At 44.1% G+C, this 26,050-nt stretch overlaps 7 protein-coding genes across 12 annotated transcripts in view; 1 reads left to right on the plus strand and 6 right to left on the minus strand.

The window, feature by feature from the left end:
- Positions 1-8,699, plus strand: part of bnip2 (BCL2 interacting protein 2) — a 71,337-nt gene extending 62,638 nt beyond the window's left edge. Inside the window, exons 8-11 of one of the 6 annotated variants that reach the window (XR_005040871.1) lie at positions 330-416; positions 591-854; positions 1,052-1,085; positions 1,435-1,550. Coding sequence is in view for 1 of the 6 variants with exons in the window: in XM_036968714.1 (XP_036824609.1) it covers positions 330-416; positions 591-689; positions 7,077-7,134 (244 nt within the window). In the remaining 5 variants the exon portion in view is untranslated. Of the gene's footprint in view, positions 1-329; positions 417-590; positions 855-897; positions 932-1,051; positions 1,086-1,434; positions 1,551-4,729; positions 4,756-7,076 lie in introns of those variants that run through there. The other 5 variants (XR_005040874.1, XR_005040875.1, XR_005040872.1 and 2 more) reach the window with 5 other exon arrangements.
- Positions 8,700-9,970: 1,271 nt separating this feature from the next.
- Positions 9,971-11,964, minus strand: LOC110514560 (beta-1,3-galactosyl-O-glycosyl-glycoprotein beta-1,6-N-acetylglucosaminyltransferase 3). The gene has a single exon (XM_021593899.2). The coding sequence runs from the start codon at positions 11,782-11,784 to the stop codon at positions 10,459-10,461; it is 1,326 nt and encodes a 441-aa protein (XP_021449574.2). The 5' UTR covers positions 11,785-11,964; the 3' UTR covers positions 9,971-10,458.
- An 807-nt stretch (positions 11,965-12,771) lies between these two features.
- Positions 12,772-14,742, minus strand: LOC110514559 (beta-1,3-galactosyl-O-glycosyl-glycoprotein beta-1,6-N-acetylglucosaminyltransferase 3-like). Its single transcript, XM_021593898.2, has one exon. The coding sequence runs from the start codon at positions 14,465-14,467 to the stop codon at positions 13,142-13,144; it is 1,326 nt and encodes a 441-aa protein (XP_021449573.2). The 5' UTR covers positions 14,468-14,742; the 3' UTR covers positions 12,772-13,141.
- A 926-nt stretch (positions 14,743-15,668) lies between these two features.
- Positions 15,669-17,330, minus strand: LOC118945827 (beta-1,3-galactosyl-O-glycosyl-glycoprotein beta-1,6-N-acetylglucosaminyltransferase 3-like). Its single transcript, XM_036969463.1, has one exon. The coding sequence runs from the start codon at positions 17,148-17,150 to the stop codon at positions 15,825-15,827; it is 1,326 nt and encodes a 441-aa protein (XP_036825358.1). The 5' UTR covers positions 17,151-17,330; the 3' UTR covers positions 15,669-15,824.
- Positions 17,331-18,137: 807 nt separating this feature from the next.
- LOC118945820 (beta-1,3-galactosyl-O-glycosyl-glycoprotein beta-1,6-N-acetylglucosaminyltransferase 3-like) lies at positions 18,138-20,013 on the minus strand. Its single transcript, XM_036969408.1, has one exon. It carries the CDS (start codon positions 19,831-19,833, stop codon positions 18,508-18,510), a length of 1,326 nt encoding a protein of 441 aa, XP_036825303.1. The 5' UTR covers positions 19,834-20,013; the 3' UTR covers positions 18,138-18,507.
- Positions 20,014-21,034: 1,021 nt separating this feature from the next.
- Positions 21,035-22,696, minus strand: LOC118945826 (beta-1,3-galactosyl-O-glycosyl-glycoprotein beta-1,6-N-acetylglucosaminyltransferase 3-like). The gene has a single exon (XM_036969462.1). It carries the CDS (start codon positions 22,514-22,516, stop codon positions 21,191-21,193), a length of 1,326 nt encoding a protein of 441 aa, XP_036825357.1. The 5' UTR covers positions 22,517-22,696; the 3' UTR covers positions 21,035-21,190.
- Positions 22,697-23,717: 1,021 nt separating this feature from the next.
- LOC110522680 (beta-1,3-galactosyl-O-glycosyl-glycoprotein beta-1,6-N-acetylglucosaminyltransferase 3-like) lies at positions 23,718-25,379 on the minus strand. Its single transcript, XM_036969409.1, has one exon. It carries the CDS (start codon positions 25,197-25,199, stop codon positions 23,874-23,876), a length of 1,326 nt encoding a protein of 441 aa, XP_036825304.1. The 5' UTR covers positions 25,200-25,379; the 3' UTR covers positions 23,718-23,873.
- Positions 25,380-26,050: the final 671 nt, after the last annotated feature.

Raw genomic sequence — 26,050 nt, forward strand, 5'->3', positions numbered from 1 at the left:
CACCCAACTACCTCATCCCCATATTGTTATTTAGGTTCTTGCTCTTTTGCACCCCAGTATCTCTACTTGCACATCTTCTGCACATCTATCACTCCCGTGTTTAATTGCTAAATTGTAATTATTTTCACCACTATGGCCTATTTATGATGCCCATTGCCTAAACAACTGGTGATGCCCATTGCCTAAGCAACTGGTGATGCCCATTGCCTAAACAGCCGGGGATGCCCATTGCCTAAGCAGCCGGGGATGCCCATTGCCCAAGCAGCCGGGGATGCCCATTGCCGAACCATTGGATGTTCACTAAGGACATGCCCTTTCTCCTCTTTCAGGTTAAGGAAGAATTTGAAGTCGTTGATTATCGTCCACCCCTCCTGGTTTATCCGCACCCTCCTGGCCCTCACCAAACCCTTTATAAGGTAGGTGGTCAAGTGTTATAACTCTTCTTCATAACCGTCACCAAACACTTCCTGAGGTAGGTAATAACCTTTCAAAAGGTACAGTAGGTGCCTCTATGTTTTCATAATTAAGATGTTGGAAAATAAAGACCTATCAGATCATTCCCTAAATGTCTTCTGCTTTCCTTGTTTCAGCTCAAAGTTCAGCCAGAAGATCCAATTTGTGTTCAACTTGACAGACCTTTCTGAACTGGTTCCTATGGAATACGTCTCTATTCCAGACTGCATTAAAGAGTAAGTCTATGTAGTTTCTCTGTAACAGACTGCATTAAAGAGTAGGTCTATGTAGTATATCTCTATACCAGACTGCATTAAAGAGTAGGTCTATCTCTATACCAGACTGCATTAAAGAGTAGGTCTATGTAGTATATCTCTATACCAGACTGCATTAAAGAGTAGGTCTATGTAGTATATCTCTATACCAGACTGCATTAAAGAGTAGGTCTATCTCTATACCAGACTGCATTAAAGAGTAGGTCTATCTCTATACCAGACTGCATTAAAGAGTAGGTCTATGTAGTATATCTCTATACCAGACTGCATTAAAGAGTAGGTCTATGTAGTATATCTCTATACCAGACTGCATTAAGGAGTAGGTATATCTCTATACCAGACTGCATTAAAGAGTAGGTCTATGTAGTATATCTCTATACCAGACTGCATTAAAGAGTAGGTCTATGTAGTATATCTCTATACCAGACTGCATTAAGGAGTAGGTATATCTCTATACCAGACTGCATTAAAGAGTAGGTCTATGTAGTATATCTCTATACCAGACTGCATTAAGGAGTAGGTATATCTCTATACCAGACTGCATTAAAGAGTAGGTCTATGTAGTATATCTCTATACCAGACTGCATTAAAGAGTAGGTCTATCTCTATACCAGACTGCATTAAGGAGTAGGTATATCTCTATACCAGACTGCATTAAAGAGTAAGTCTATGTAGTTTCTCTGTAACAGACTGCATTAAAGAGTAGGTCTATGTAGTATATCTCTATACCAGACTGCATTAAAGAGTAGGTCTATCTCTATACCAGACTGCATTAAAGAGTAGGTCTATGTAGTATATCTCTATACCAGACTGCATTAAAGAGTAGGTCTATCTCTATACCAGACTGCATTAAAGAGTAGGTCTATCTCTATACCAGACTGCATTAAGGAGTAGGTCTATGTAGTATATCTCTATACCAGACTGCATTAAAGAGTAGGTATATCTCTATACCAGACTGCATTAAATAGTAGGTCTATGTAGTATATCTCTATACCAGACTGCATTAAAGAGTAGGTCTATCTCTATACCAGACTGCATTAAAGAGTAGGTCTATGTAGTATATCTCTATACCAGACTGCATTAAATAGTAGGTCTATGTAGTATATCTCTATACCAGACTGCATTAAAGAGTAGGTCTATCTCTATACCAGACTGCATTAAAGAGTAGGTCTATGTAGTATATCTCTATACCAGACTGCATTAAAGAGTAGGTCTATGTAGTATATCTCTATACCAGACTGCATTAAAGAGTAGGTCTATCTCTATACCAGACTGCATTAAAGAGTAGGTCTATGTAGTATATCTCTATACCAGACTGCATTAAAGAGTAGGTATATCTCTATACCAGACTGCATTAAAGAGTAGGTCTATGTAGTATATCTCTATACCAGACTGCATTAAAGAGTAGGTCTATCTCTATACCAGACTGCATTAAAGAGTAGGTCTATGTAGTATATCTCTATACCAGACTGCATTAAAGAGTAGGTCTATGTAGTATATCTCTATACCAGACTGCATTAAAGAGTAGGTCTATGTAGTATATCTCTATACCAGACTGCAATAAAGAGTAGGTCTATGTAGTATATCTCTATACCAGACTGCAATAAAGAGTAGGTATATCTCTATACCAGACTGCATTAAGGAGTAGGTATATCTCTATACCAGACTGCATTAAGGAGTAGGTATATCTCTATACCAGACTGCATTAAGGAGTAGGTATATCTCTATACCAGACTGCATTAAGGAGTAGGTATATCTCTATACCAGACTGCATTAAGGAGTAGGTATATCTCTATACCAGACTGCATTAAGGAGTAGGTATATCTCTATACCAGACTGCATTAAAGAGTAGGTCTATGTAGTATATCTCTATACCAGACTGCATTAAAGAGTAGGTCTATCTCTATACCAGACTGCATTAAAGAGTAGGTCTATGTAGTATATCTCTATACCAGACTGCATTAAAGAGTAGGTCTATGTAGTATATCTCTATACCAGACTGCAATAAAGAGTAGGTCTATCTCTATACCAGACTGCATTAAAGAGTAGGTCTATGTAGTATATCTCTATACCAGACTGCATTAAAGAGTAGGTATATCTCTATACCAGACTGCATTAAAGAGTAGGTCTATGTAGTATATCTCTATACCAGACTGCATTAAAGAGTAGGTCTATGTAGTATATCTCTATACCAGACTGCAATAAAGAGTAGGTCTATCTCTATACCAGACTGCATTAAAGAGTAGGTCTATGTAGTATATCTCTATACCAGACTGCATTAAAGAGTAGGTCTATCTCTATACCAGACTGCATTAAAGAGTAGGTCTATGTAGTATATCTCTATACCAGACTGCATTAAAGAGTAGGTCTATCTCTATACCAGACTGCATTAAAGAGTAGGTATATCTCTATACCAGACTGCATTAAAGAGTAGGTCTATGTAGTATATCTCTATACCAGACTGCATTAAAGAGTAGGTCTATGTAGTATATCTCTATACCAGACTGCATTAAAGAGTAGGTATATCTCTATACCAGACTGCATTAAAGAGTAGGTCTATGTAGTATATCTCTATACCAGACTGCATTAAAGAGTAGGTCTATGTAGTATATCTCTATACCAGACTGCATTAAGGAGTAGGTATATCTCTATACCAGACTGCATTAAAGATTAGGTCTATGTAGTATATCTCTATACCAGACTGCATTAAGGAGTAGGTATATCTCTATACCAGACTGCATTAAAGAGTAGGTCTATGTAGTATATCTCTATACCAGACTGCATTAAGGAGTAGGTATATCTCTATACCAGACTGCATTAAAGAGTAGGTCTATGTAGTATATCTCTATACCAGACTGCATTAAAGAGTAGGTCTATCTCTATACCAGACTGCATTAAAGAGTAGGTCTATCTCTATACCAGACTGCATTAAAGAGTAGGTCTATGTAGTATATCTCTATACCAGACTGCATTAAAGAGTAGGTCTATCTCTATACCAGACTGCATTAAAGAGTAGGTCTATGTAGTATATCTCTATACCAGACTGCATTAAAGAGTAGGTCTATCTCTATACCAGACTGCATTAAAGAGTAGGTCTATGTAGTATATCTCTATACCAGACTGCATTAAAGAGTAGGTCTATGTAGTATATCTCTATACCAGACTGCATTAAAGAGTAGGTCTATCTCTATACCAGACTGCATTAAAGAGTAGGTCTATGTAGTATATCTCTATACCAGACTGCATTAAAGAGTAGGTCTATGTAGTATATCTCTATACCAGACTGCAATAAAGAGTAGGTCTATCTCTATACCAGACTGCATTAAAGAGTAGGTCTATCTCTATACCAGACTGCATTAAAGAGTAGGTCTATGTAGTATATCTCTATACCAGACTGCATTAAAGAGTAGGTCTATGTAGTATATCTCTATACCAGACTGCATTAAAGAGTAGGTCTATCTCTATACCAGACTGCATTAAAGAGTAGGTCTATCTCTATACCAGACTGCATTAAAGAGTAGGTCTATGTAGTATATCTCTATACCAGACTGCATTAAAGAGTAGGTCTATGTAGTATATCTCTATACCAGACTGCATTAAAGAGTAGGTCTATGTAGTATATCTCTATACCAGACTGCATTAAGGAGTAGGTATATCTCTATACCAGACTGCATTAAAGAGTAGGTCTATGTAGTATATCTCTATACCAGACTGCATTAAAGAGTAGGTCTATCTCTATACCAGACTGCATTAAAGAGTAGGTCTATGTAGTATATCTCTATACCAGACTGCATTAAAGAGTAGGTCTATCTCTATACCAGACTGCATTAAAGAGTAGGTCTATGTAGTATATCTCTATACCAGACTGCATTAAAGAGTAGGTCTATGTAGTATATCTCTATACCAGACTGCATTAAAGAGTAGGTCTATCTCTATACCAGACTGCATTAAAGAGTAGGTCTATGTAGTATATCTCTATACCAGACTGCATTAAAGAGTAGGTCTATCTCTCTATACCAGACTGCATTAAATAGTAGGTCTATGTAGTATATCTCTATACCAGACTGCATTAAATAGTAGGTCTATGTAGTATATCTCTGTGACAGACTGCATTAAACAATGTAAAGGTAATGCTACCAAATACTAATTGAGTGTATGTAAAATTCTGACCCACTGGGAATGTGATGAAAGAAATAAAAGCTGAAATAAATCATTCTCTCTACAGTCATGACCAAATGTTTTGAGAATGACACTAATATTAATTTCCACAAAGTTTGCTGCTTCAGTGTCTTTAGATATTTTTGTCAGATGTTACTATGGAATACTGAAGTATAATTACAAGCATTTCATAAGTGTCAAAGGCTTTTATTGACAATTAAATTAAGTTGATGCAAAGAGTCAATATTTGCAGTGTTGACCCCTCTTTTTCAAGACCTGACTGATGGCAGCCTATTCTTGCATAGTCATTGCTTGGAGTCTTGGGGTTTTGTTTGTCCACCCGCCTCTTGAGGAATGACCACAAGTTCTCAATGGGATTAAGGTCTGGGGTGTTTCCTGGCCATGCACCCAAAATATCAATGTTTTGTTCCCAGAGCCACTTATTTATCACTTTTGCCTTATGGCAAGGTGCTCCATCATGCTGGAAAAAGCATTGTTCGTCACCAAACTGTTCCTGGATGGTTGGGAGAAGTTGCTCTCGGAGGATGTGTTGGTACCATTCTTTATTCATGGCTGTGTTCTTAGGCAAAATTGTGAGTCAGACCACTCCCTTGGCTGAGAAGCAACCCCACACATGAATGGTCTCAAGATGCTTTACTGTTGGCATGAGACAGGACTGATGGTAGCGCTCACCTTGTCTTCTCCGGACAAGCATTTTTCCGGATGTCCCAAACAATCGGAAAGGGGATTCATCAGAGAAAATGACTTTACCTCCTCAGCAGTCCAATCCCTGTACCTTTTGCAGAATATCAGTCTGTCCCTGATGTTTTTCCTGGAGAGAAGTGGCTTCTTTGCTGCCTTCTTGACACCAGGCCATTCTCCAAAAGTCTTCACCTCGCTGTGCGTGCAGATGCACTCACACCTGCCTGCTGCCATTCCTGAGCAAGCTCTGTACTGGTGGTGCCCCGATCCCGCAGCTGAATCCACTTTAGGAGACAGCCCTAGCGCTTGCTGGACTTTCTCGGGCACCCTGAAGCCTTCTTCACAACAATTGAACCGCTCTCCTTGAAGTTCTTGATGATCCGATAAATGGTTGATTTAGGTGCAATCTTACTGGCAGCAATATCCTTGCCTGTGAAGCCCTTTTTGTGCAAAGCAATGATGACGGCATGTGTTTCATTGCAGGTAACCATGGTTGACAGAGGAAGAACAATGATTCCAAGCACCACCCTCCATTTGAAGCTTCCAGTCTGTTATTCGAACTCAATCAGCATGACAGAGTGATCTCCAGCCTTGTCCTCGTCAACACTCACACCTGTGTTAACAAGAGAATCACTGACATGATGTCAGCTGGTCCTTTTGTGGCAGGGCTGAAATCCAGTGGAAATGTTTTGTGGGGATTCAGTTCATTTAATTGGCACAGAGGGACTTTGCAATTAATTGCAATTCATCTGATCACTCTTCATAACATTCTGGACTATATGCAAATTGCCATCATACAAACTGAGGCAGCAGACTTTGTGAAAATTTATATTTATAAAACTTTTGGCCACGACTGTTAGGGTCCAGTCCCCACGGTGTTCTACTTCTTAGTATAGTGGGGTTCAGTTAGGGGTTTGGTTCCAGTACTCATGGTGTTATACTTAGTATTGTGGGGGTCAGTTAGGGGTTTGGTTCCAGTACTCAGTGTTCTACTTAGTATAGTGGAGGTCGGTTAGGGGTTTGGTTCCAGTCCTCATGGTGTTCTACTTCTTAGTATAGTGGATGTCAGTTAGGGGTTTGGTTCCAGTCCTCTTGGTGTTATACTTAGTATAGTGGGGGTCAGTTAGGGGTTTGGTTCCAGTACTCAGTGTTCTACTTAGTATAGTGGAGGTCGGTTAGGGGTTTGGTTCCAGTCCTCTTGGTGTTATACTTAGTATAGTGGGGGTCAGTTAGGGGTTTGGTTCCAGTACTCAGTGTTCTACTTAGTATAGTGGAGGTCGGTTAGGGGTTTGGTTCCAGTACTCAGTGTTCTACTTAGTATAGTGGGGGTCAGTTAGGGGTTTGGTTCCAGTCCTGACCGTGTTTACTTCTTAGTATAGTGGAGGTTGGTTAGGTTCCAGTCCTCATGGTGTTCTACTTAGTATAGTGGAGGCCAGTTAGGGGTTTGGTTCCAGTCCCAGAGCTCTGACGATTATTCTCTTTCCACAGGCTCGACCAGGAGAAACCCGTCAGAGTGGAGATGGCAGCCATGCCAGAGACAGAGTAAGACTACCTGGGCGGCTTGCTAGCTCTGTTCTGTCTGCCCTGCACAGCTCCAGACTGATGACGAATGTTCAGAACCACAGCTGATCAGCCTTTACTGTTGATAATGTGTGTTGCAACTTGAGAGACTTTGAGAGCTAGCCCAGGTGTAAGAGAAGATAAGTACCTTTCTGAGACCATTCTCCCTGTTACTTTGTTACAACCCTCTAACTCTCCGTTTGTCATTGTTACGACCCTCTCTATCCCTCTCTCATTGTTGCAACCCTCTCTCTCCCACTCTCATTGTTGCAACCCTCTCTCTCCCTCTCTCATTGTTGCAACCATCTCTCTCCCACTCTCATTGTTGCAACCCTCTCTCTCCCTCTCTCATTGTTGCATCCCTCTCTCATTTTTGCAACACTCTCTCTCCCTCTCTCATTTTTGCAACCCTCTCTCTCCCTCTCTCATTGTTGCAACCCTCTCTCTCCCACTCATTGTTGCAACCCACTCTCTCTCTGGTCAATCTCTCCACCTTGCTCTGTAACCTTTTATGTATCAAGCCAAACATAGAAATGTTGATGTCATAGTTACTTTTTGTATCTGCAATGTATTTAAGGCACTCTGTTACTGAGGGTTGATGCTTGTTCTTCATTACATTTAAATATATATTTATATTCAACAGGTGAGAAAGGACAAAGATTAATATATATTTTTATGTTTTTTTTTTTTTTATCCTTATTTTAGGTCACATGACCCCACAGAGTGATGTTAAATAGAGCAGGTTTCACAGCACCATGAAACTCTTTACTGCAGGTTTTGCATGACCTGGAAACGGTTTACTGCTAATGTCTTTGAAAGAATCCTACATGAAAAAGTTACTGTCATCTGTCTGGAAGGACCAGATTCTGTCTGTCTGTAGCGACAACAAGGTATATGTTGTGAAAACAGAGAACCTAAAGAGATATTGGTTGATGCTGAAATGTGATACCAGTCTTACTGTCAATCAGGATGTTGGTTTTTGTCAAGTGTTTTTGGAGGGGACGTTCTTGTACATTATTTCTCTAAAGTAAAAATCCACATCCAAATGTGTCTTTATTCATTAGGAAGAATTAAGTACAACAGAAAAACACACATACTTACCACAGTAGTTGGCATACAAAACATATTGTTAATACATGATATACTATACTAACAATACATTACATGGTAAGACTGGGTTTAGTTTCATGTTTGACTCAAATTAGTTACAATCATGTCTTCGGTATTCTACAGTAAAAAATGGCATGGTTCCAACAAAAAAAACGACTCTTAAATGAGGAGTCAAATGAAAAAGCTGCCTTAATACCTTGGTGTTACTTAAGATATTGTTTTACATTAGAGAGGCTTTAATTAAAACACAGAGAAGATGAGCTGCTTCTAAATGAGTAAGTTAGAACATTTCTGACTAAACCCACTTTGCATAAAGGCGTGTGCTGAATGGCAGATTTCTGTTCAATCTATATATAAATATACTGAACAAAATATATCAACTCAGCATGTAAAGTGTTGGTTTCATGAGCTGAAGTACAAGATCCCAGACATTTTCCATACGCACAAAAATATTATTTCCCTCAAATTGTGAGCACAAAGTTTTACATCTGTTAGTGAGCATTTCTCCTTTGCCAAGATAATCCATCCACCTGACAGGTGTGGCATATCAAGAAGCTGATTAAACAGCATGATCATTACATAGGTGCACCTTGTGCTGGGGACAATAAATGGCCACTCTAAAATGTGCAGTTTTGTCACACAACACAATGCCACAAATGTCTCAAGTTTTGAGGGAGCGTGCAATTGGCATGCTGACTGCAGGAATGAGCTATTTCCAGAGTGAATGTTGAATGTTAATTTCTCTACCACAAGCTGCTTCCCAATGTCGTTTTAGAGAATGTGGAAGTACTTCCAACAGACCTCACAACCTGATTTTCTTCTATGAACTATATTAAAATCATTGAAATTGTTGCATGTTGGTTTTATATTAATTATAGTTCAGTGTATGTGTGCGTGTATATATAAAATACATAAATCAAATCAGCTTTTATTTGTCGCATGCACCGAATACAACAGGTGTAGACCTTACAGTGAAATGCTTACTTACAGGCGCTAACCAATAATGCCATTTTAAGAAGAATATAAATAAAAGTAACAAATAATGAAAGAGCAGCAGTAAAATAACAATAGCGAGGCTGTAGACGGGGCACCGGTTAGTCAAGGTAATTTATGTAATATGTAGGTAAAGTTATTAAAGTGACAATGCATAGATAACAGAGTAGCAGCAGTGTAAATGGGGGGGTGGGGGGGGTGCAAATAGTCTGGGTAGCCATTTGATTAGATGTTCAGCAGTCGTATGGCTTGGGGGTAGAAGCTGTTCAGCAGTCATATGGCTTGGGGGTAGAAGCTGTTCAGCAGTCGTATGGCTTGCGGGTAGAAGCTGTTCAGCAGTCGTATGGCTTGGGGGTAGAAGCTGTTCAGCAGTCTGATGGCTTGGGGGTAGAAGCTGTTCAGCAGTCGTATGGCTTGGGGGTAGAAGCTGTTCAGCAGTCGTATGGCTTGGGGGTAGAAGCTGTTCAGCAGTCGTATGGCTTGGGGGTAGAAGCTGTTCAGCAGTCGTATGGCTTGGGGTAGAAGCTGTTTAGAAGCCTATTGAACCTAGACTTGGTGCTCCGGTACCGCTTGCCGTGCGGTAGCACAGAGAACAGTCTATGACTAGGGTGGCTGGAGTCTTTGACAATTTTTATGGTCTTCCTCTGACACCACCTGGTATAGATGTCCTGGATGGCAGGAAGCTTGGCCCCAGTGATGTACTGGGCCGTACGCACTACCCTCTGTAGTGCCTTGCGGTCGGAGGCCGAGCAGTTGTCATAGCAGGTAGTGGTGCAGAGGAAGGCCCTAAAAATCATGAAAGACTCCAGGCACACTAGTCATATATACACATAGGGTTTGTCATTCCCTCATACACCAAGTATGTATATATAATGTTATAAAACTTTATAGCCTGGCATTGTTGACTACATGTAGAACAGTAATAACGATGGTATAACTGTTACAGAATTGATGTGTTCAGTGAAACTAGTCATTGGACTAGATGCAGTACTAATTAAAGACTACAGGAGGGTGTATGTCTGGAATATTCATAGCAATCACAACGATACAGTGCAACCCCAACATCTAAGAAAAACTACATTTTATTTACAACCCTCTTACATTAACATCAGAAATATACAGTATAATCAGAAATAAAACACGCTCTAGCCGTTTGAGAATAGAGTTAAAGGGGTAAAAACAGCTACACGATTGTATTTACAACCTTTCATAGTTTTTGTAAGATATTCCCAGATTCCACTGTCCTTACTGATACACTGTAAGTTGCTTTAAAGCGCAGGTATGACTCCAGACACCTGATCGCCACATCATCCACCTCAGGGTCAAACTTGTTAGCAATAAGGTGGTGTTGGTTTAGGAGCCACTGCAGGTCTCCAGCTCCATAGACACACACAGCTCTCCTGTAGGTCCCGGAGCAGTGGGGGTAGGGGGCTCCGCTCCTCACATCCCCAGCCAGGTAGCTCCACCTCACTACCCTGGCCATGGAGTTCATATCAGACTGCTGGAACTTACTGTTGGGGGGGTTGGAGCCTGGGACAGCGGGCATGCGCTGCAGAGTGGCCCACAGGTGTTCATCAGGACTATAGGTGTCCTTCTCCCACTCCAGCAGAACCCGGACCTCCTGACTCTTCATCACGTGACGGACGAAGGCTCTGGATACCACAAAGTAGGCGTTGCCAGAGAACATGGGGGTGTTGATTGGTGGAGGGGTCTTCTTAACCTCTGTCCTGACCACAGTGTTGGTGACGTTGTGGTGGAACAGCCATCTGCCCTTCTTGTAGTCGTTGGTGACCTCTGACTCCATGCTGTTCTTTCCGTTCAGCAGCTTGAGGGCCTGAACCATCTCAGCGTTGGTCTTAATGGGGAAGTCGGTTCCACAGGTGTTGAGAAGGTACCTCCACTGGACAGGTGACTTTAGCAGGTCCTCCATACAGTTCAGGTCAGCCTGCACTCTGGACCAGGAGGCGTAGATCACGCTCTCTATCTTACTGGCCACAAACACATTGGGTAGGCAGGAAACAATAGCTCTCACTGCACTCCTGAAGTCCTCTGATGATTTCTGGTCGATGTGGACGCAGTAGACGTTCTGAGGAGTGTACAAAGCACGCAGGAGCCTCTCAAACATCTCAATCTTCTCGTGGATGACCATGGAGTAGGCGATGGGGAACTCCTTTTCCTCCTGGCTCAGAGGAACGGTGATGAACCCTCTGTCTGCAACGTACCTCTGACAGTCCTGAGTTACATTGTGGTAGAACTCCTCTGAAAGCAGCTGCTGCTTCTTCTTGGTCTTCAGCAGGAGGCTGAGCTGCTCCCTCTCCAGACCCTCCATGTCTCCTCGGATTATGGCTGAGCAGGCCTGCAGGTCGGCAGCGTAGTCCGAGGGGAGGAGGTCTGTAGCGGGGAGAGGACCCCTGTCTGAGCCCAGCGGACGTCTGAGAGCCATCCACAGGAGCAGAGAGACTGATCCACTCAATAGGATCAGAGACAAGTTCCTGAACATTCTCTGAGATCTGGACAAGGAAACTGCAGCCATTACTAGTCTGGTATTCTCTTTCTATGATGTCTTGTTAGTATTCTTTATCTGATATTAGTATCAATGGAAACCACCGCGAAGAAGACTACTGCTCAACTGAATGTGTCTCACCTCGACCTCAGCTCAAGTAAATGACGCACATCTCTCACACCTCAGTTTAAAAGGAGAGGTGTGATCATTAACTTTAGTGGGCATGGTCTATAGGCATGGTGTATACACCAGTTCGTAGAAACGTACTGTATCCACGGGGAGTGGCTCAACTTGTGGCACCTGTATGTGGATAGTTTCCTAATCCACATCTTGACACGTTAGTAGCACATTGATACTGAAAGTGTAAAGTAAACAGACATATCAAGTTCCTCTTACTTCTCTGGAACCCGTTTAGAAACAGTGAAAAATAGGTTGAGAATAAATCATGTAACATACAGTGGGGAGAACAAGTATTTGAAACACTGCCGATTTTGCAGGTTTTCCTACTTACAAAGCATGTAGAGGTCTGTAATTTTTATCATAGGTACACTTCAACTGTGAGAGACGGAATCTAAAACAAAAATCCAGAAAATCACATTGGTATGATTTTTAAGTAATTATTTTGCATTTTATTGCATGACATAAGTATTTGATACATCAGAAAAGCAGAACTTAATATTTGGTACAGAAACCTTTGTTTGCAATTACAGAGATCATATGTTTCCTGTAGTTCTTGGCCAGGTTTGCACACACTGCAGCAGGGATTTTGGCCTACAAACAGACCTTCTACAGATCCTTCAGGTTTCGGGGCTGTCGCTGGGCAACACAGACTTTCAGCTCCCTCCAAAGATTTTCTATTGGGTTCAGGTCTGGAGACTGGCTAGGCCACTCCAGGACCTTGAGATGCTTCTTACGGAGCCACTCCTTAGTTACCCTGGCTGTGTGTTTCCAGCCACGACCCATCTTCAATGCTCTTACTGAGGGAAAGAGTTTTTTGGCCAAGATCTTGCGATACATGGCCCCATCCATTCTCCCCTCAATATGATGCAGTCGTCACTTACAACTTTATAGCCTGGCATTGTTGACTACATGTAGAACAGTAATAACGATGGTATAACTGTTACAGAATTGATGTGTTCAGTGAAACTAGTCATTGGACTAGATGCAGTACTAATTAAAGACTACAGGAGGGTGTATGTCTGGAATATTCATAGCAATCACAACGATACAGTGCAACCCCAACATCTAAGAAAAACTACATTTTATTTACAACCCTCTTACATTAACATCAGAAATATACAGTATAATCAGAAATAAAACACGCTCTAGCCGTTTGAGAATAGAGTTAAAGGGGTAAAAACAGCTACACGATTGTATTTACAACCTTTCATAGTTTTTGTAAGATATTCCCAGATTCCACTGTCCTTACTGATACACTGTACGTTGCTTTAAAGCGCAGGTATGACTCCAGACACCTGATCGCCACATCATCCACCTCAGGGTCAAACTTGTTAGCAATAAGGTGGTGTTGGTTTAGGAGCCACTGCAGGTCTCCAGCTCCATAGACACACACAGCTCTCCTGTAGGTCCCGGAGCAGTGGGGGTAGGGGGCTCCGCTCCTCACATCCCCAGCCAGGTAGCTCCACCTCACTACCCTGGCCATGGAGTTCATATCAGACTGCTGGAACTTACTGTTGGGGGGGTTGGAGCCTGGGACAGCGGGCATGCGCTGCAGAGTGGCCCACAGGTGTTCATCAGGACTATAGGTGTCCTTCTCCCACTCCAGCAGAACCCGGACCTCCTGACTCTTCATCACGTGACGGACGAAGGCTCTGGATACCACAAAGTAGGCGTTGCCAGAGAACATGGGGGTGTTGATTGGTGGAGGGGTCTTCTTAACCTCTGTCCTGACCACAGTGTTGGTGACGTTGTGGTGGAACAGCCATCTGCCCTTCTTGTAGTCGTTGGTGACCTCTGACTCCATGCTGTTCTTTCCGTTCAGCAGCTTGAGGGCCTGAACCATCTCAGCGTTGGTCTTAATGGGGAAGTCGGTTCCACAGGTGTTGAGAAGGTACCTCCACTGGACAGGTGACTTTAGCAGGTCCTCCATACAGTTCAGGTCAGCCTGCACTCTGGACCAGGAGGCGTAGATCACGCTCTCTATCTTACTGGCCACAAACACATTGGGTAGGCAGGAAACAATAGCTCTCACTGCACTCCTGAAGTCCTCTGATGATTTCTGGTCGATGTGGACGCAGTAGACGTTCTGAGGAGTGTACAAAGCACGCAGGAGCCTCTCAAACATCTCAATCTTCTCGTGGATGACCATGGAGTAGGCGATGGGGAACTCCTTTTCCTCCTGGCTCAGAGGAACGGTGATGAACCCTCTGTCTGCAACGTACCTCTGACAGTCCTGAGTTACATTGTGGTAGAACTCCTCTGAAAGCAGCTGCTGCTTCTTCTTGGTCTTCAGCAGGAGGCTGAGCTGCTCCCTCTCCAGACCCTCCATGTCTCCTCGGATTATGGCTGAGCAGGCCTGCAGGTCGGCAGCGTAGTCCGAGGGGAGGAGGTCTGTAGCGGGGAGAGGACCCCTGTCTGAGCCCAGCGGACGTCTGAGAGCCATCCACAGGAGCAGAGAGACTGATCCACTCAATAGGATCAGAGACAAGTTCCTGAACATTCTCTGAGATCTGGACAAGGAAACTGCAGCCATTACTAGTCTGGTATTCTCTTTCTATGATGTCTTGTTAGTATTCTTTATCTGATATTAGTATCAATGGAAACCACCGCGAAGAAGACTACTGCTCAACTGAATGTGTCTCACCTCGACCTCAGCTCAAGTAAATGACGCACATCTCTCACACCTCAGTTTAAAAGGAGAGGTGTGATCATTAACTTTAGTGGGCATGGTCTATAGGCATGGTGTATACACCAGTTGGTAGAAACGTACTGTATCCACGGGGAGTGGCTCAACTTGTGGCACCTGTATGTGGATAGTTTCCTAATCCACATCTTGACACGTTAGTAGCACATTGATACTGAAAGTGTAAAGTAAACAGACATATCAAGTTCCTCTTACTTCTCTGGAACCCGTTTAGAAACAGTGAAAAATAGGTTGAGAATAAATCATGTAACATACAGTGGGGAGAACAAGTATTTGAAACACTGCCGATTTTGCAGGTTTTCCTACTTACAAAGCATGTAGAGGTCTGTAATTTTTATCATAGGTACACTTCAACTGTGAGAGACGGAATCTAAAACAAAAATCCAGAAAATCACATTGGTATGATTTTTAAGTAATTATTTTGCATTTTATTGCATGACATAAGTATTTGATACATCAGAAAAGCAGAACTTAATATTTGGTACAGAAACCTTTGTTTGCAATTACAGAGATCATATGTTTCCTGTAGTTCTTGACCAGGTTTGCACACACTGCAGCAGGGATTTTGGCCTACAAACAGACCTTCTACAGATCCTTCAGGTTTCGGGGCTGTCGCTGGGCAACACAGACTTTCAGCTCCCTCCAAAGATTTTCTATTGGGTTCAGGTCTGGAGACTGGCTAGGCCACTCCAGGACCTTGAGATGCTTCTTACGGAGCCACTCCTTAGTTACCCTGGCTGTGTGTTTCCAGCCACGACCCATCTTCAATGCTCTTACTGAGGGAAAGAGTTTTTTGGCCAAGATCTTGCGATACATGGCCCCATCCATTCTCCCCTCAATATGATGCAGTCGTCACTTACAACTTTATAGCCTGGCATTGTTGACTACATGTAGAACAGTAATAACGATGGTATAACTGTTACAGAATTGATGTGTTCAGTGAAACTAGTCATTGGACTAGATGCAGTACTAATTAAAGACTACAGGAGGGTGTATGTCTGGAATATTCATAGCAATCACAACGATACAGTGCAACCTCAACATCTAAGAAAAACTACATTTTATTTACAACCCTCTTACATTAACATCAGAAATATACAGTATAATCAGAAATAAAACACGCTCTAGCCGTTTGAGAATAGAGTTAAAGGGGTAAAAACAGCTACACGATTGTATTTACAACCTTTCATAGTTTTTGTAAGATATTCCCAGATTCCACTGTCCTTACTGATACACTGTACGTTGCTTTAAAGCGCAGGTATGACTCCAGACACCTGATCGCCACATCATCCACCTCAGGGTCAAACTTGTTAGCAATAAGGTGGTGTTGGTTTAGGAGCCACTGCAGGTCTCCAGCTCCATAGACACACACAGCTCTCCTGTAGGTCCCGGAGCAGTGGGGGTAGGGGGCTCCGCTCCTCACATCCCCAGCCAGGTAGCTCCACCTCACTACCCTGGCCATGGAGTTCATATCAGACTGCTGGAACTTACTGTTGGGGGGGTTGGAGCCTGGGACAGCGGGCATGCGCTGCAGAGTGGCCCACAGGTGTTCATCAGGACTATAGGTGTCCTTCTCCCACTCCAGCAGAACCCGGACCTCCTGACTCTTCATCACGTGACGGACGAAGGCTCTGGATACCACAAAGTAGGCGTTGCCAGAGAACATGGGGGTGTTGATTGGTGGAGGGGTCTTCTTAACCTCTGTCCTGACCACAGTGTTGGTGACGTTGTGGTGGAACAGCCATCTGCCCTTCTTGTAGTCGTTGGTGACCTCTGACTCCATGCTGTTCTTTCCGTTCAGCAGCTTGAGGGCCTGAACCATCTCAGCGTTGGTCTTAATGGGGAAGTCGGTTCCACAGGTGTTGAGAAGGTACCTCCACTGGACAGGTGACTTTAGCAGGTCCTCCATACAGTTCAGGTCAGCCTGCACTCTGGACCAGGAGGCGTAGATCACGCTCTCTATCTTACTGGCCACAAACACATTGGGTAGGCAGGAAACAATAGCTCTCACTGCACTCCTGAAGTCCTCTGATGATTTCTGGTCGATGTGGACGCAGTAGACGTTCTGAGGAGTGTACAAAGCACGCAGGAGCCTCTCAAACATCTCAATCTTCTCGTGGATGACCATGGAGTAGGCGATGGGGAACTCCTTTTCCTCCTGGCTCAGAGGAACGGTGATGAACCCTCTGTCTGCAACGTACCTCTGACAGTCCTGAGTTACATTGTGGTAGAACTCCTCTGAAAGCAGCTGCTGCTTCTTCTTGGTCTTCAGCAGGAGGCTGAGCTGCTCCCTCTCCAGACCCTCCATGTCTCCTCGGATTATGGCTGAGCAGGCCTGCAGGTCGGCAGCGTAGTCCGAGGGGAGGAGGTCTGTAGCGGGGAGAGGACCCCTGTCTGAGCCCAGCGGACGTCTGAGAGCCATCCACAGGAGCAGAGAGACTGATCCACTCAATAGGATCAGAGACAAGTTCCTGAACATTCTCTGAGATCTGGACAAGGAAACTGCAGCCATTACTAGTCTGGTATTCTCTTTCTATGATGTCTTGTTAGTATTCTTTATCTGATATTAGTATCAATGGAAACCACCGCGAAGAAGACTACTGCTCAACTGAATGTGTCTCACCTCGACCTCAGCTCAAGTAAATGACGCACATCTCTCACACCTCAGTTTAAAAGGAGAGGTGTGATCATTAACTTTAGTGGGCATGGTCTATAGGCATGGTGTATACACCAGTTCGTAGAAACGTACTGTATCCACGGGGAGTGGCTCAACTTGTGGCACCTGTATGTGGATAGTTTCCTAATCCACATCTTGACACGTTAGTAGCACATTGATACTGAAAGTGTAAAGTAAACAGACATATCAAGTTCCTCTTACTTCTCTGGAACCCGTTTAGAAACAGTGAAAAATAGGTTGAGAATAAATCATGTAACATACAGTGGGGAGAACAAGTATTTGAAACACTGCCGATTTTGCAGGTTTTCCTACTTACAAAGCATGTAGAGGTCTGTAATTTTTATCATAGGTACACTTCAACTGTGAGAGACGGAATCTAAAACAAAAATCCAGAAAATCACATTGGTATGATTTTTAAGTAATTATTTTGCATTTTATTGCATGACATAAGTATTTGATACATCAGAAAAGCAGAACTTAATATTTGGTACAGAAACCTTTGTTTGCAATTACAGAGATCATATGTTTCCTGTAGTTCTTGGCCAGGTTTGCACACACTGCAGCAGGGATTTTGGCCTACAAACAGACCTTCTACAGATCCTTCAGGTTTCGGGGCTGTCGCTGGGCAACACAGACTTTCAGCTCCCTCCAAAGATTTTCTATTGGGTTCAGGTCTGGAGACTGGCTAGGCCACTCCAGGACCTTGAGATGCTTCTTACGGAGCCACTCCTTAGTTACCCTGGCTGTGTGTTTCCAGCCACGACCCATCTTCAATGCTCTTACTGAGGGAAAGAGTTTTTTGGCCAAGATCTTGCGATACATGGCCCCATCCATTCTCCCCTCAATATGATGCAGTCGTCACTTACAACTTTATAGCCTGGCATTGTTGACTACATGTAGAACAGTAATAACGATGGTATAACTGTTACAGAATTGATGTGTTCAGTGAAACTAGTCATTGGACTAGATGCAGTACTAATTAAAGACTACAGGAGGGTGTATGTCTGGAATATTCATAGCAATCACAACGATACAGTGCAACCCCAACATCTAAGAAAAACTACATTTTATTTACAACCCTCTTACATTAACATCAGAAATATACAGTATAATCAGAAATAAAACACGCTCTAGCCGTTTGAGAATAGAGTTAAAGGGGTAAAAACAGCTACACGATTGTATTTACAACCTTTCATAGTTTTTGTAAGATATTCCCAGATTCCACTGTCCTTACTGATACACTGTACGTTGCTTTAAAGCGCAGGTATGACTCCAGACACCTGATCGCCACATCATCCACCTCAGGGTCAAACTTGTTAGCAATAAGGTGGTGTTGGTTTAGGAGCCACTGCAGGTCTCCAGCTCCATAGACACACACAGCTCTCCTGTAGGTCCCGGAGCAGTGGGGGTAGGGGGCTCCGCTCCTCACATCCCCAGCCAGGTAGCTCCACCTCACTACCCTGGCCATGGAGTTCATATCAGACTGCTGGAACTTACTGTTGGGGGGGTTGGAGCCTGGGACAGCGGGCATGCGCTGCAGAGTGGCCCACAGGTGTTCATCAGGACTATAGGTGTCCTTCTCCCACTCCAGCAGAACCCGGACCTCCTGACTCTTCATCACGTGACGGACGAAGGCTCTGGATACCACAAAGTAGGCGTTGCCAGAGAACATGGGGGTGTTGATTGGTGGAGGGGTCTTCTTAACCTCTGTCCTGACCACAGTGTTGGTGACGTTGTGGTGGAACAGCCATCTGCCCTTCTTGTAGTCGTTGGTGACCTCTGACTCCATGCTGTTCTTTCCGTTCAGCAGCTTGAGGGCCTGAACCATCTCAGCGTTGGTCTTAATGGGGAAGTCGGTTCCACAGGTGTTGAGAAGGTACCTCCACTGGACAGGTGACTTTAGCAGGTCCTCCATACAGTTCAGGTCAGCCTGCACTCTGGACCAGGAGGCGTAGATCACGCTCTCTATCTTACTGGCCACAAACACATTGGGTAGGCAGGAAACAATAGCTCTCACTGCACTCCTGAAGTCCTCTGATGATTTCTGGTCGATGTGGACGCAGTAGACGTTCTGAGGAGTGTACAAAGCACGCAGGAGCCTCTCAAACATCTCAATCTTCTCGTGGATGACCATGGAGTAGGCGATGGGGAACTCCTTTTCCTCCTGGCTCAGAGGAACGGTGATGAACCCTCTGTCTGCAACGTACCTCTGACAGTCCTGAGTTACATTGTGGTAGAACTCCTCTGAAAGCAGCTGCTGCTTCTTCTTGGTCTTCAGCAGGAGGCTGAGCTGCTCCCTCTCCAGACCCTCCATGTCTCCTCGGATTATGGCTGAGCAGGCCTGCAGGTCGGCAGCGTAGTCCGAGGGGAGGAGGTCTGTAGCGGGGAGAGGACCCCTGTCTGAGCCCAGCGGACGTCTGAGAGCCATCCACAGGAGCAGAGAGACTGATCCACTCAATAGGATCAGAGACAAGTTCCTGAACATTCTCTGAGATCTGGACAAGGAAACTGCAGCCATTACTAGTCTGGTATTCTCTTTCTATGATGTCTTGTTAGTATTCTTTATCTGATATTAGTATCAATGGAAACCACCGCGAAGAAGACTACTGCTCAACTGAATGTGTCTCACCTCGACCTCAGCTCAAGTAAATGACGCACATCTCTCACACCTCAGTTTAAAAGGAGAGGTGTGATCATTAACTTTAGTGGGCATGGTCTATAGGCATGGTGTATACACCAGTTCGTAGAAACGTACTGTATCCACGGGGAGTGGCTCAACTTGTGGCACCTGTATGTGGATAGTTTCCTAATCCACATCTTGACACGTTAGTAGCACATTGATACTGAAAGTGTAAAGTAAACAGACATATCAAGTTCCTCTTACTTCTCTGGAACCCGTTTAGAAACAGTGAAAAATAGGTTGAGAATAAATCATGTAACATACAGTGGGGAGAACAAGTATTTGAAACACTGCCGATTTTGCAGGTTTTCCTACTTACAAAGCATGTAGAGGTCTGTAATTTTTATCATAGGTACACTTCAACTGTGAGAGACGGAATCTAAAACAAAAATCCAGAAAATCACATTGGTATGATTTTTAAGTAATTATTTTGCATTTTATTGCATGACATAAGTATTTGATACATCAGAAAAGCAGAACTTAATATTTGGTACAGAAACCTTTGTTTGCAATTACAGAGATCATATGTTTCCTGTAGTTCTTGACCAGGTTTGCACACACTGCAGCAGGGATTTTGGCCTACAAACAGACCTTCTACAGATCCTTCAGGTTTCGGGGCTGTCGCTGGGCAACACAGACTTTCAGCTCCCTCCAAAGATTTTCTATTGGGTTCAGGTCTGGAGACTGGCTAGGCCACTCCAGGACCTTGAGATGCTTCTTACGGAGCCACTCCTTAGTTACCCTGGCTGTGTGTTTCCAGCCACGACCCATCTTCAATGCTCTTACTGAGGGAAAGAGTTTTTTGGCCAAGATCTTGCGATACATGGCCCCATCCATTCTCCCCTCAATATGATGCAGTCGTCACTTACAACTTTATAGCCTGGCATTGTTGACTACATGTAGAACAGTAATAACGATGGTATAACTGTTACAGAATTGATGTGTTCAGTGAAACTAGTCATTGGACTAGATGCAGTACTAATTAAAGACTACAGGAGGGTGTATGTCTGGAATATTCATAGCAATCACAACGATACAGTGCAACCTCAACATCTAAGAAAAACTACATTTTATTTACAACCCTCTTACATTAACATCAGAAATATACAGTATAATCAGAAATAAAACACGCTCTAGCCGTTTGAGAATAGAGTTAAAGGGGTAAAAACAGCTACACGATTGTATTTACAACCTTTCATAGTTTTTGTAAGATATTCCCAGATTCCACTGTCCTTACTGATACACTGTACGTTGCTTTAAAGCGCAGGTATGACTCCAGACACCTGATCGCCACATCATCCACCTCAGGGTCAAACTTGTTAGCAATAAGGTGGTGTTGGTTTAGGAGCCACTGCAGGTCTCCAGCTCCATAGACACACACAGCTCTCCTGTAGGTCCCGGAGCAGTGGGGGTAGGGGGCTCCGCTCCTCACATCCCCAGCCAGGTAGCTCCACCTCACTACCCTGGCCATGGAGTTCATATCAGACTGCTGGAACTTACTGTTGGGGGGGTTGGAGCCTGGGACAGCGGGCATGCGCTGCAGAGTGGCCCACAGGTGTTCATCAGGACTATAGGTGTCCTTCTCCCACTCCAGCAGAACCCGGACCTCCTGACTCTTCATCACGTGACGGACGAAGGCTCTGGATACCACAAAGTAGGCGTTGCCAGAGAACATGGGGGTGTTGATTGGTGGAGGGGTCTTCTTAACCTCTGTCCTGACCACAGTGTTGGTGACGTTGTGGTGGAACAGCCATCTGCCCTTCTTGTAGTCGTTGGTGACCTCTGACTCCATGCTGTTCTTTCCGTTCAGCAGCTTGAGGGCCTGAACCATCTCAGCGTTGGTCTTAATGGGGAAGTCGGTTCCACAGGTGTTGAGAAGGTACCTCCACTGGACAGGTGACTTTAGCAGGTCCTCCATACAGTTCAGGTCAGCCTGCACTCTGGACCAGGAGGCGTAGATCACGCTCTCTATCTTACTGGCCACAAACACATTGGGTAGGCAGGAAACAATAGCTCTCACTGCACTCCTGAAGTCCTCTGATGATTTCTGGTCGATGTGGACGCAGTAGACGTTCTGAGGAGTGTACAAAGCACGCAGGAGCCTCTCAAACATCTCAATCTTCTCGTGGATGACCATGGAGTAGGCGATGGGGAACTCCTTTTCCTCCTGGCTCAGAGGAACGGTGATGAACCCTCTGTCTGCAACGTACCTCTGACAGTCCTGAGTTACATTGTGGTAGAACTCCTCTGAAAGCAGCTGCTGCTTCTTCTTGGTCTTCAGCAGGAGGCTGAGCTGCTCCCTCTCCAGACCCTCCATGTCTCCTCGGATTATGGCTGAGCAGGCCTGCAGGTCGGCAGCGTAGTCCGAGGGGAGGAGGTCTGTAGCGGGGAGAGGACCCCTGTCTGAGCCCAGCGGACGTCTGAGAGCCATCCACAGGAGCAGAGAGACTGATCCACTCAATAGGATCAGAGACAAGTTCCTGAACATTCTCTGAGATCTGGACAAGGAAACTGCAGCCATTACTAGTCTGGTATTCTCTTTCTATGATGTCTTGTTAGTATTCTTTATCTGATATTAGTATCAATGGAAACCACCGCGAAGAAGACTACTGCTCAACTGAATGTGTCTCACCTCGACCTCAGCTCAAGTAAATGACGCACATCTCTCACACCTCAGTTTAAAAGGAGAGGTGTGATCATTAACTTTAGTGGGCATGGTCTATAGGCATGGTGTATACACCAGTTCGTAGAAACGTACTGTATCCACGGGGAGTGGCTCAACTTGTGGCACCTGTATGTGGATAGTTTCCTAATCCACATCTTGACACGTTAGTAGCACATTGATACTGAAAGTGTAAAGTAAACAGACATATCAAGTTCCTCTTACTTCTCTGGAACCCGTTTAGAAACAGTGAAAAATAGGTTGAGAATAAATCATGTAACATACAGTGGGGAGAACAAGTATTTGAAACACTGCCGATTTTGCAGGTTTTCCTACTTACAAAGCATGTAGAGGTCTGTAATTTTTATCATAGGTACACTTCAACTGTGAGAGACGGAATCTAAAACAAAAATCCAGAAAATCACATTGGTATGATTTTTAAGTAATTATTTTGCATTTTATTGCATGACATAAGTATTTGATACATCAGAAAAGCAGAACTTAATATTTGGTACAGAAACCTTTGTTTGCAATTACAGAGATCATATGTTTCCTGTAGTTCTTGACCAGGTTTGCACACACTGCAGCAGGGATTTTGGCCTACAAACAGACCTTCTACAGATCCTTCAGGTTTCGGGGCTGTCGCTGGGCAACACAGACTTTCAGCTCCCTCCAAAGATTTTCTATTGGGTTCAGGTCTGGAGACTGGCTAGGCCACTCCAGGACCTTGAGATGCTTCTTACGGAGCCACTCCTTAGTTACCCTGGCTGTGTGTTTCCAGCCACGACCCATCTTCAATGCTCTTACTGAGGGAAAGAGTTTTTTGGCCAAGATCTTGCGATACATGGCCCCATCCATTCTCCCCTCAATATGATGCAGTCGTCACTTACAACTTTATAGCCTGGCATTGTTGACTACATGTAGAACAGTAATAACGATGGTATAACTGTTACAGAATTGATGTGTTCAGTGAAACTAGTCATTGGACTAGATGCAGTACTAATTAAAGACTACAGGAGGGTGTATGTCTGGAATATTCATAGCAATCACAACGATACAGTGCAACCTCAACATCTAAGAAAAACTACATTTTATTTACAACCCTCTTACATTAACATCAGAAATATACAGTATAATCAGAAATAAAACACGCTCTAGCCGTTTGAGAATAGAGTTAAAGGGGTAAAAACAGCTACACGATTGTATTTACAACCTTTCATAGTTTTTGTAAGATATTCCCAGATTCCACTGTCCTTACTGATACACTGTACGTTGCTTTAAAGCGCAGGTATGACTCCAGACACCTGATCGCCACATCATCCACCTCAGGGTCAAACTTGTTAGCAATAAGGTGGTGTTGGTTTAGGAGCCACTGCAGGTCTCCAGCTCCATAGACACACACAGCTCTCCTGTAGGTCCCGGAGCAGTGGGGGTAGGGGGCTCCGCTCCTCACATCCCCAGCCAGGTAGCTCCACCTCACTACCCTGGCCATGGAGTTCATATCAGACTGCTGGAACTTACTGTTGGGGGGGTTGGAGCCTGGGACAGCGGGCATGCGCTGCAGAGTGGCCCACAGGTGTTCATCAGGACTATAGGTGTCCTTCTCCCACTCCAGCAGAACCCGGACCTCCTGACTCTTCATCACGTGACGGACGAAGGCTCTGGATACCACAAAGTAGGCGTTGCCAGAGAACATGGGGGTGTTGATTGGTGGAGGGGTCTTCTTAACCTCTGTCCTGACCACAGTGTTGGTGACGTTGTGGTGGAACAGCCATCTGCCCTTCTTGTAGTCGTTGGTGACCTCTGACTCCATGCTGTTCTTTCCGTTCAGCAGCTTGAGGGCCTGAACCATCTCAGCGTTGGTCTTAATGGGGAAGTCGGTTCCACAGGTGTTGAGAAGGTACCTCCACTGGACAGGTGACTTTAGCAGGTCCTCCATACAGTTCAGGTCAGCCTGCACTCTGGACCAGGAGGCGTAGATCACGCTCTCTATCTTACTGGCCACAAACACATTGGGTAGGCAGGAAACAATAGCTCTCACTGCACTCCTGAAGTCCTCTGATGATTTCTGGTCGATGTGGACGCAGTAGACGTTCTGAGGAGTGTACAAAGCACGCAGGAGCCTCTCAAACATCTCAATCTTCTCGTGGATGACCATGGAGTAGGCGATGGGGAACTCCTTTTCCTCCTGGCTCAGAGGAACGGTGATGAACCCTCTGTCTGCAACGTACCTCTGACAGTCCTGAGTTACATTGTGGTAGAACTCCTCTGAAAGCAGCTGCTGCTTCTTCTTGGTCTTCAGCAGGAGGCTGAGCTGCTCCCTCTCCAGACCCTCCATGTCTCCTCGGATTATGGCTGAGCAGGCCTGCAGGTCGGCAGCGTAGTCCGAGGGGAGGAGGTCTGTAGCGGGGAGAGGACCCCTGTCTGAGCCCAGCGGACGTCTGAGAGCCATCCACAGGAGCAGAGAGACTGATCCACTCAATAGGATCAGAGACAAGTTCCTGAACATTCTCTGAGATCTGGACAAGGAAACTGCAGCCATTACTAGTCTGGTATTCTCTTTCTATGATGTCTTGTTAGTATTCTTTATCTGATATTAGTATCAATGGAAACCACCGCGAAGAAGACTACTGCTCAACTGAATGTGTCTCACCTCGACCTCAGCTCAAGTAAATGACGCACATCTCTCACACCTCAGTTTAAAAGGAGAGGTGTGATCATTAACTTTAGTGGGCATGGTCTATAGGCATGGTGTATACACCAGTTCGTAGAAACGTACTGTATCCACGGGGAGTGGCTCAACTTGTGGCACCTGTATGTGGATAGTTTCCTAATCCACATCTTGACACGTTAGTAGCACATTGATACTGAAAGTGTAAAGTAAACAGACATATCAAGTTCCTCTTACTTCTCTGGAACCCGTTTAGAAACAGTGAAAAATAGGTTGAGAATAAATCATGTAACATACAGTGGGGAGAACAAGTATTTGAAACACTGCCGATTTTGCAGGTTTTCCTACTTACAAAGCATGTAGAGGTCTGTAATTTTTATCATAGGTACACTTCAACTGTGAGAGACGGAATCTAAAACAAAAATCCAGAAAATCACATTGGTATGATTTTTAAGTAATTATTTTGCATTTTATTGCATGACATAAGTATTTGATACATCAGAAAAGCAGAACTTAATATTTGGTACAGAAACCTTTGTTTGCAATTACAGAGATCATATGTTTCCTGTAGTTCTTGGCCAGGTTTGCACACACTGCAGCAGGGATTTTGGCCTACAAACAGACCTTCTACAGATCCTTCAGGTTTCGGGGCTGTCGCTGGGCAACACAGACTTTCAGCTCCCTCCAAAGATTTTCTATTGGGTTCAGGTCTGGAGACTGGC

The sequence above is a fragment of the Oncorhynchus mykiss genome, chromosome 30 (genome assembly GCF_013265735.2).
Source record: "Oncorhynchus mykiss isolate Arlee chromosome 30, USDA_OmykA_1.1, whole genome shotgun sequence".
Taxonomy (NCBI): Eukaryota; Metazoa; Chordata; class Actinopteri; order Salmoniformes; family Salmonidae; genus Oncorhynchus; species Oncorhynchus mykiss.

Bases quoted from the DNA above. Each gene is read 5' to 3' on its own strand.
- LOC110514560 (XM_021593899.2), bottom strand. From the start codon at position 11,784: ATGGCTGCAGTTTCCTTGTCCAGATCTCAGAGAATGTTCAGGAACTTG.
- LOC110514559 (XM_021593898.2), bottom strand. From the start codon at position 14,467: ATGGCTGCAGTTTCCTTGTCCAGATCTCAGAGAATGTTCAGGAACTTG.
- LOC118945827 (XM_036969463.1), bottom strand. From the start codon at position 17,150: ATGGCTGCAGTTTCCTTGTCCAGATCTCAGAGAATGTTCAGGAACTTG.
- LOC118945820 (XM_036969408.1), bottom strand. From the start codon at position 19,833: ATGGCTGCAGTTTCCTTGTCCAGATCTCAGAGAATGTTCAGGAACTTG.
- LOC118945826 (XM_036969462.1), bottom strand. From the start codon at position 22,516: ATGGCTGCAGTTTCCTTGTCCAGATCTCAGAGAATGTTCAGGAACTTG.
- LOC110522680 (XM_036969409.1), bottom strand. From the start codon at position 25,199: ATGGCTGCAGTTTCCTTGTCCAGATCTCAGAGAATGTTCAGGAACTTG.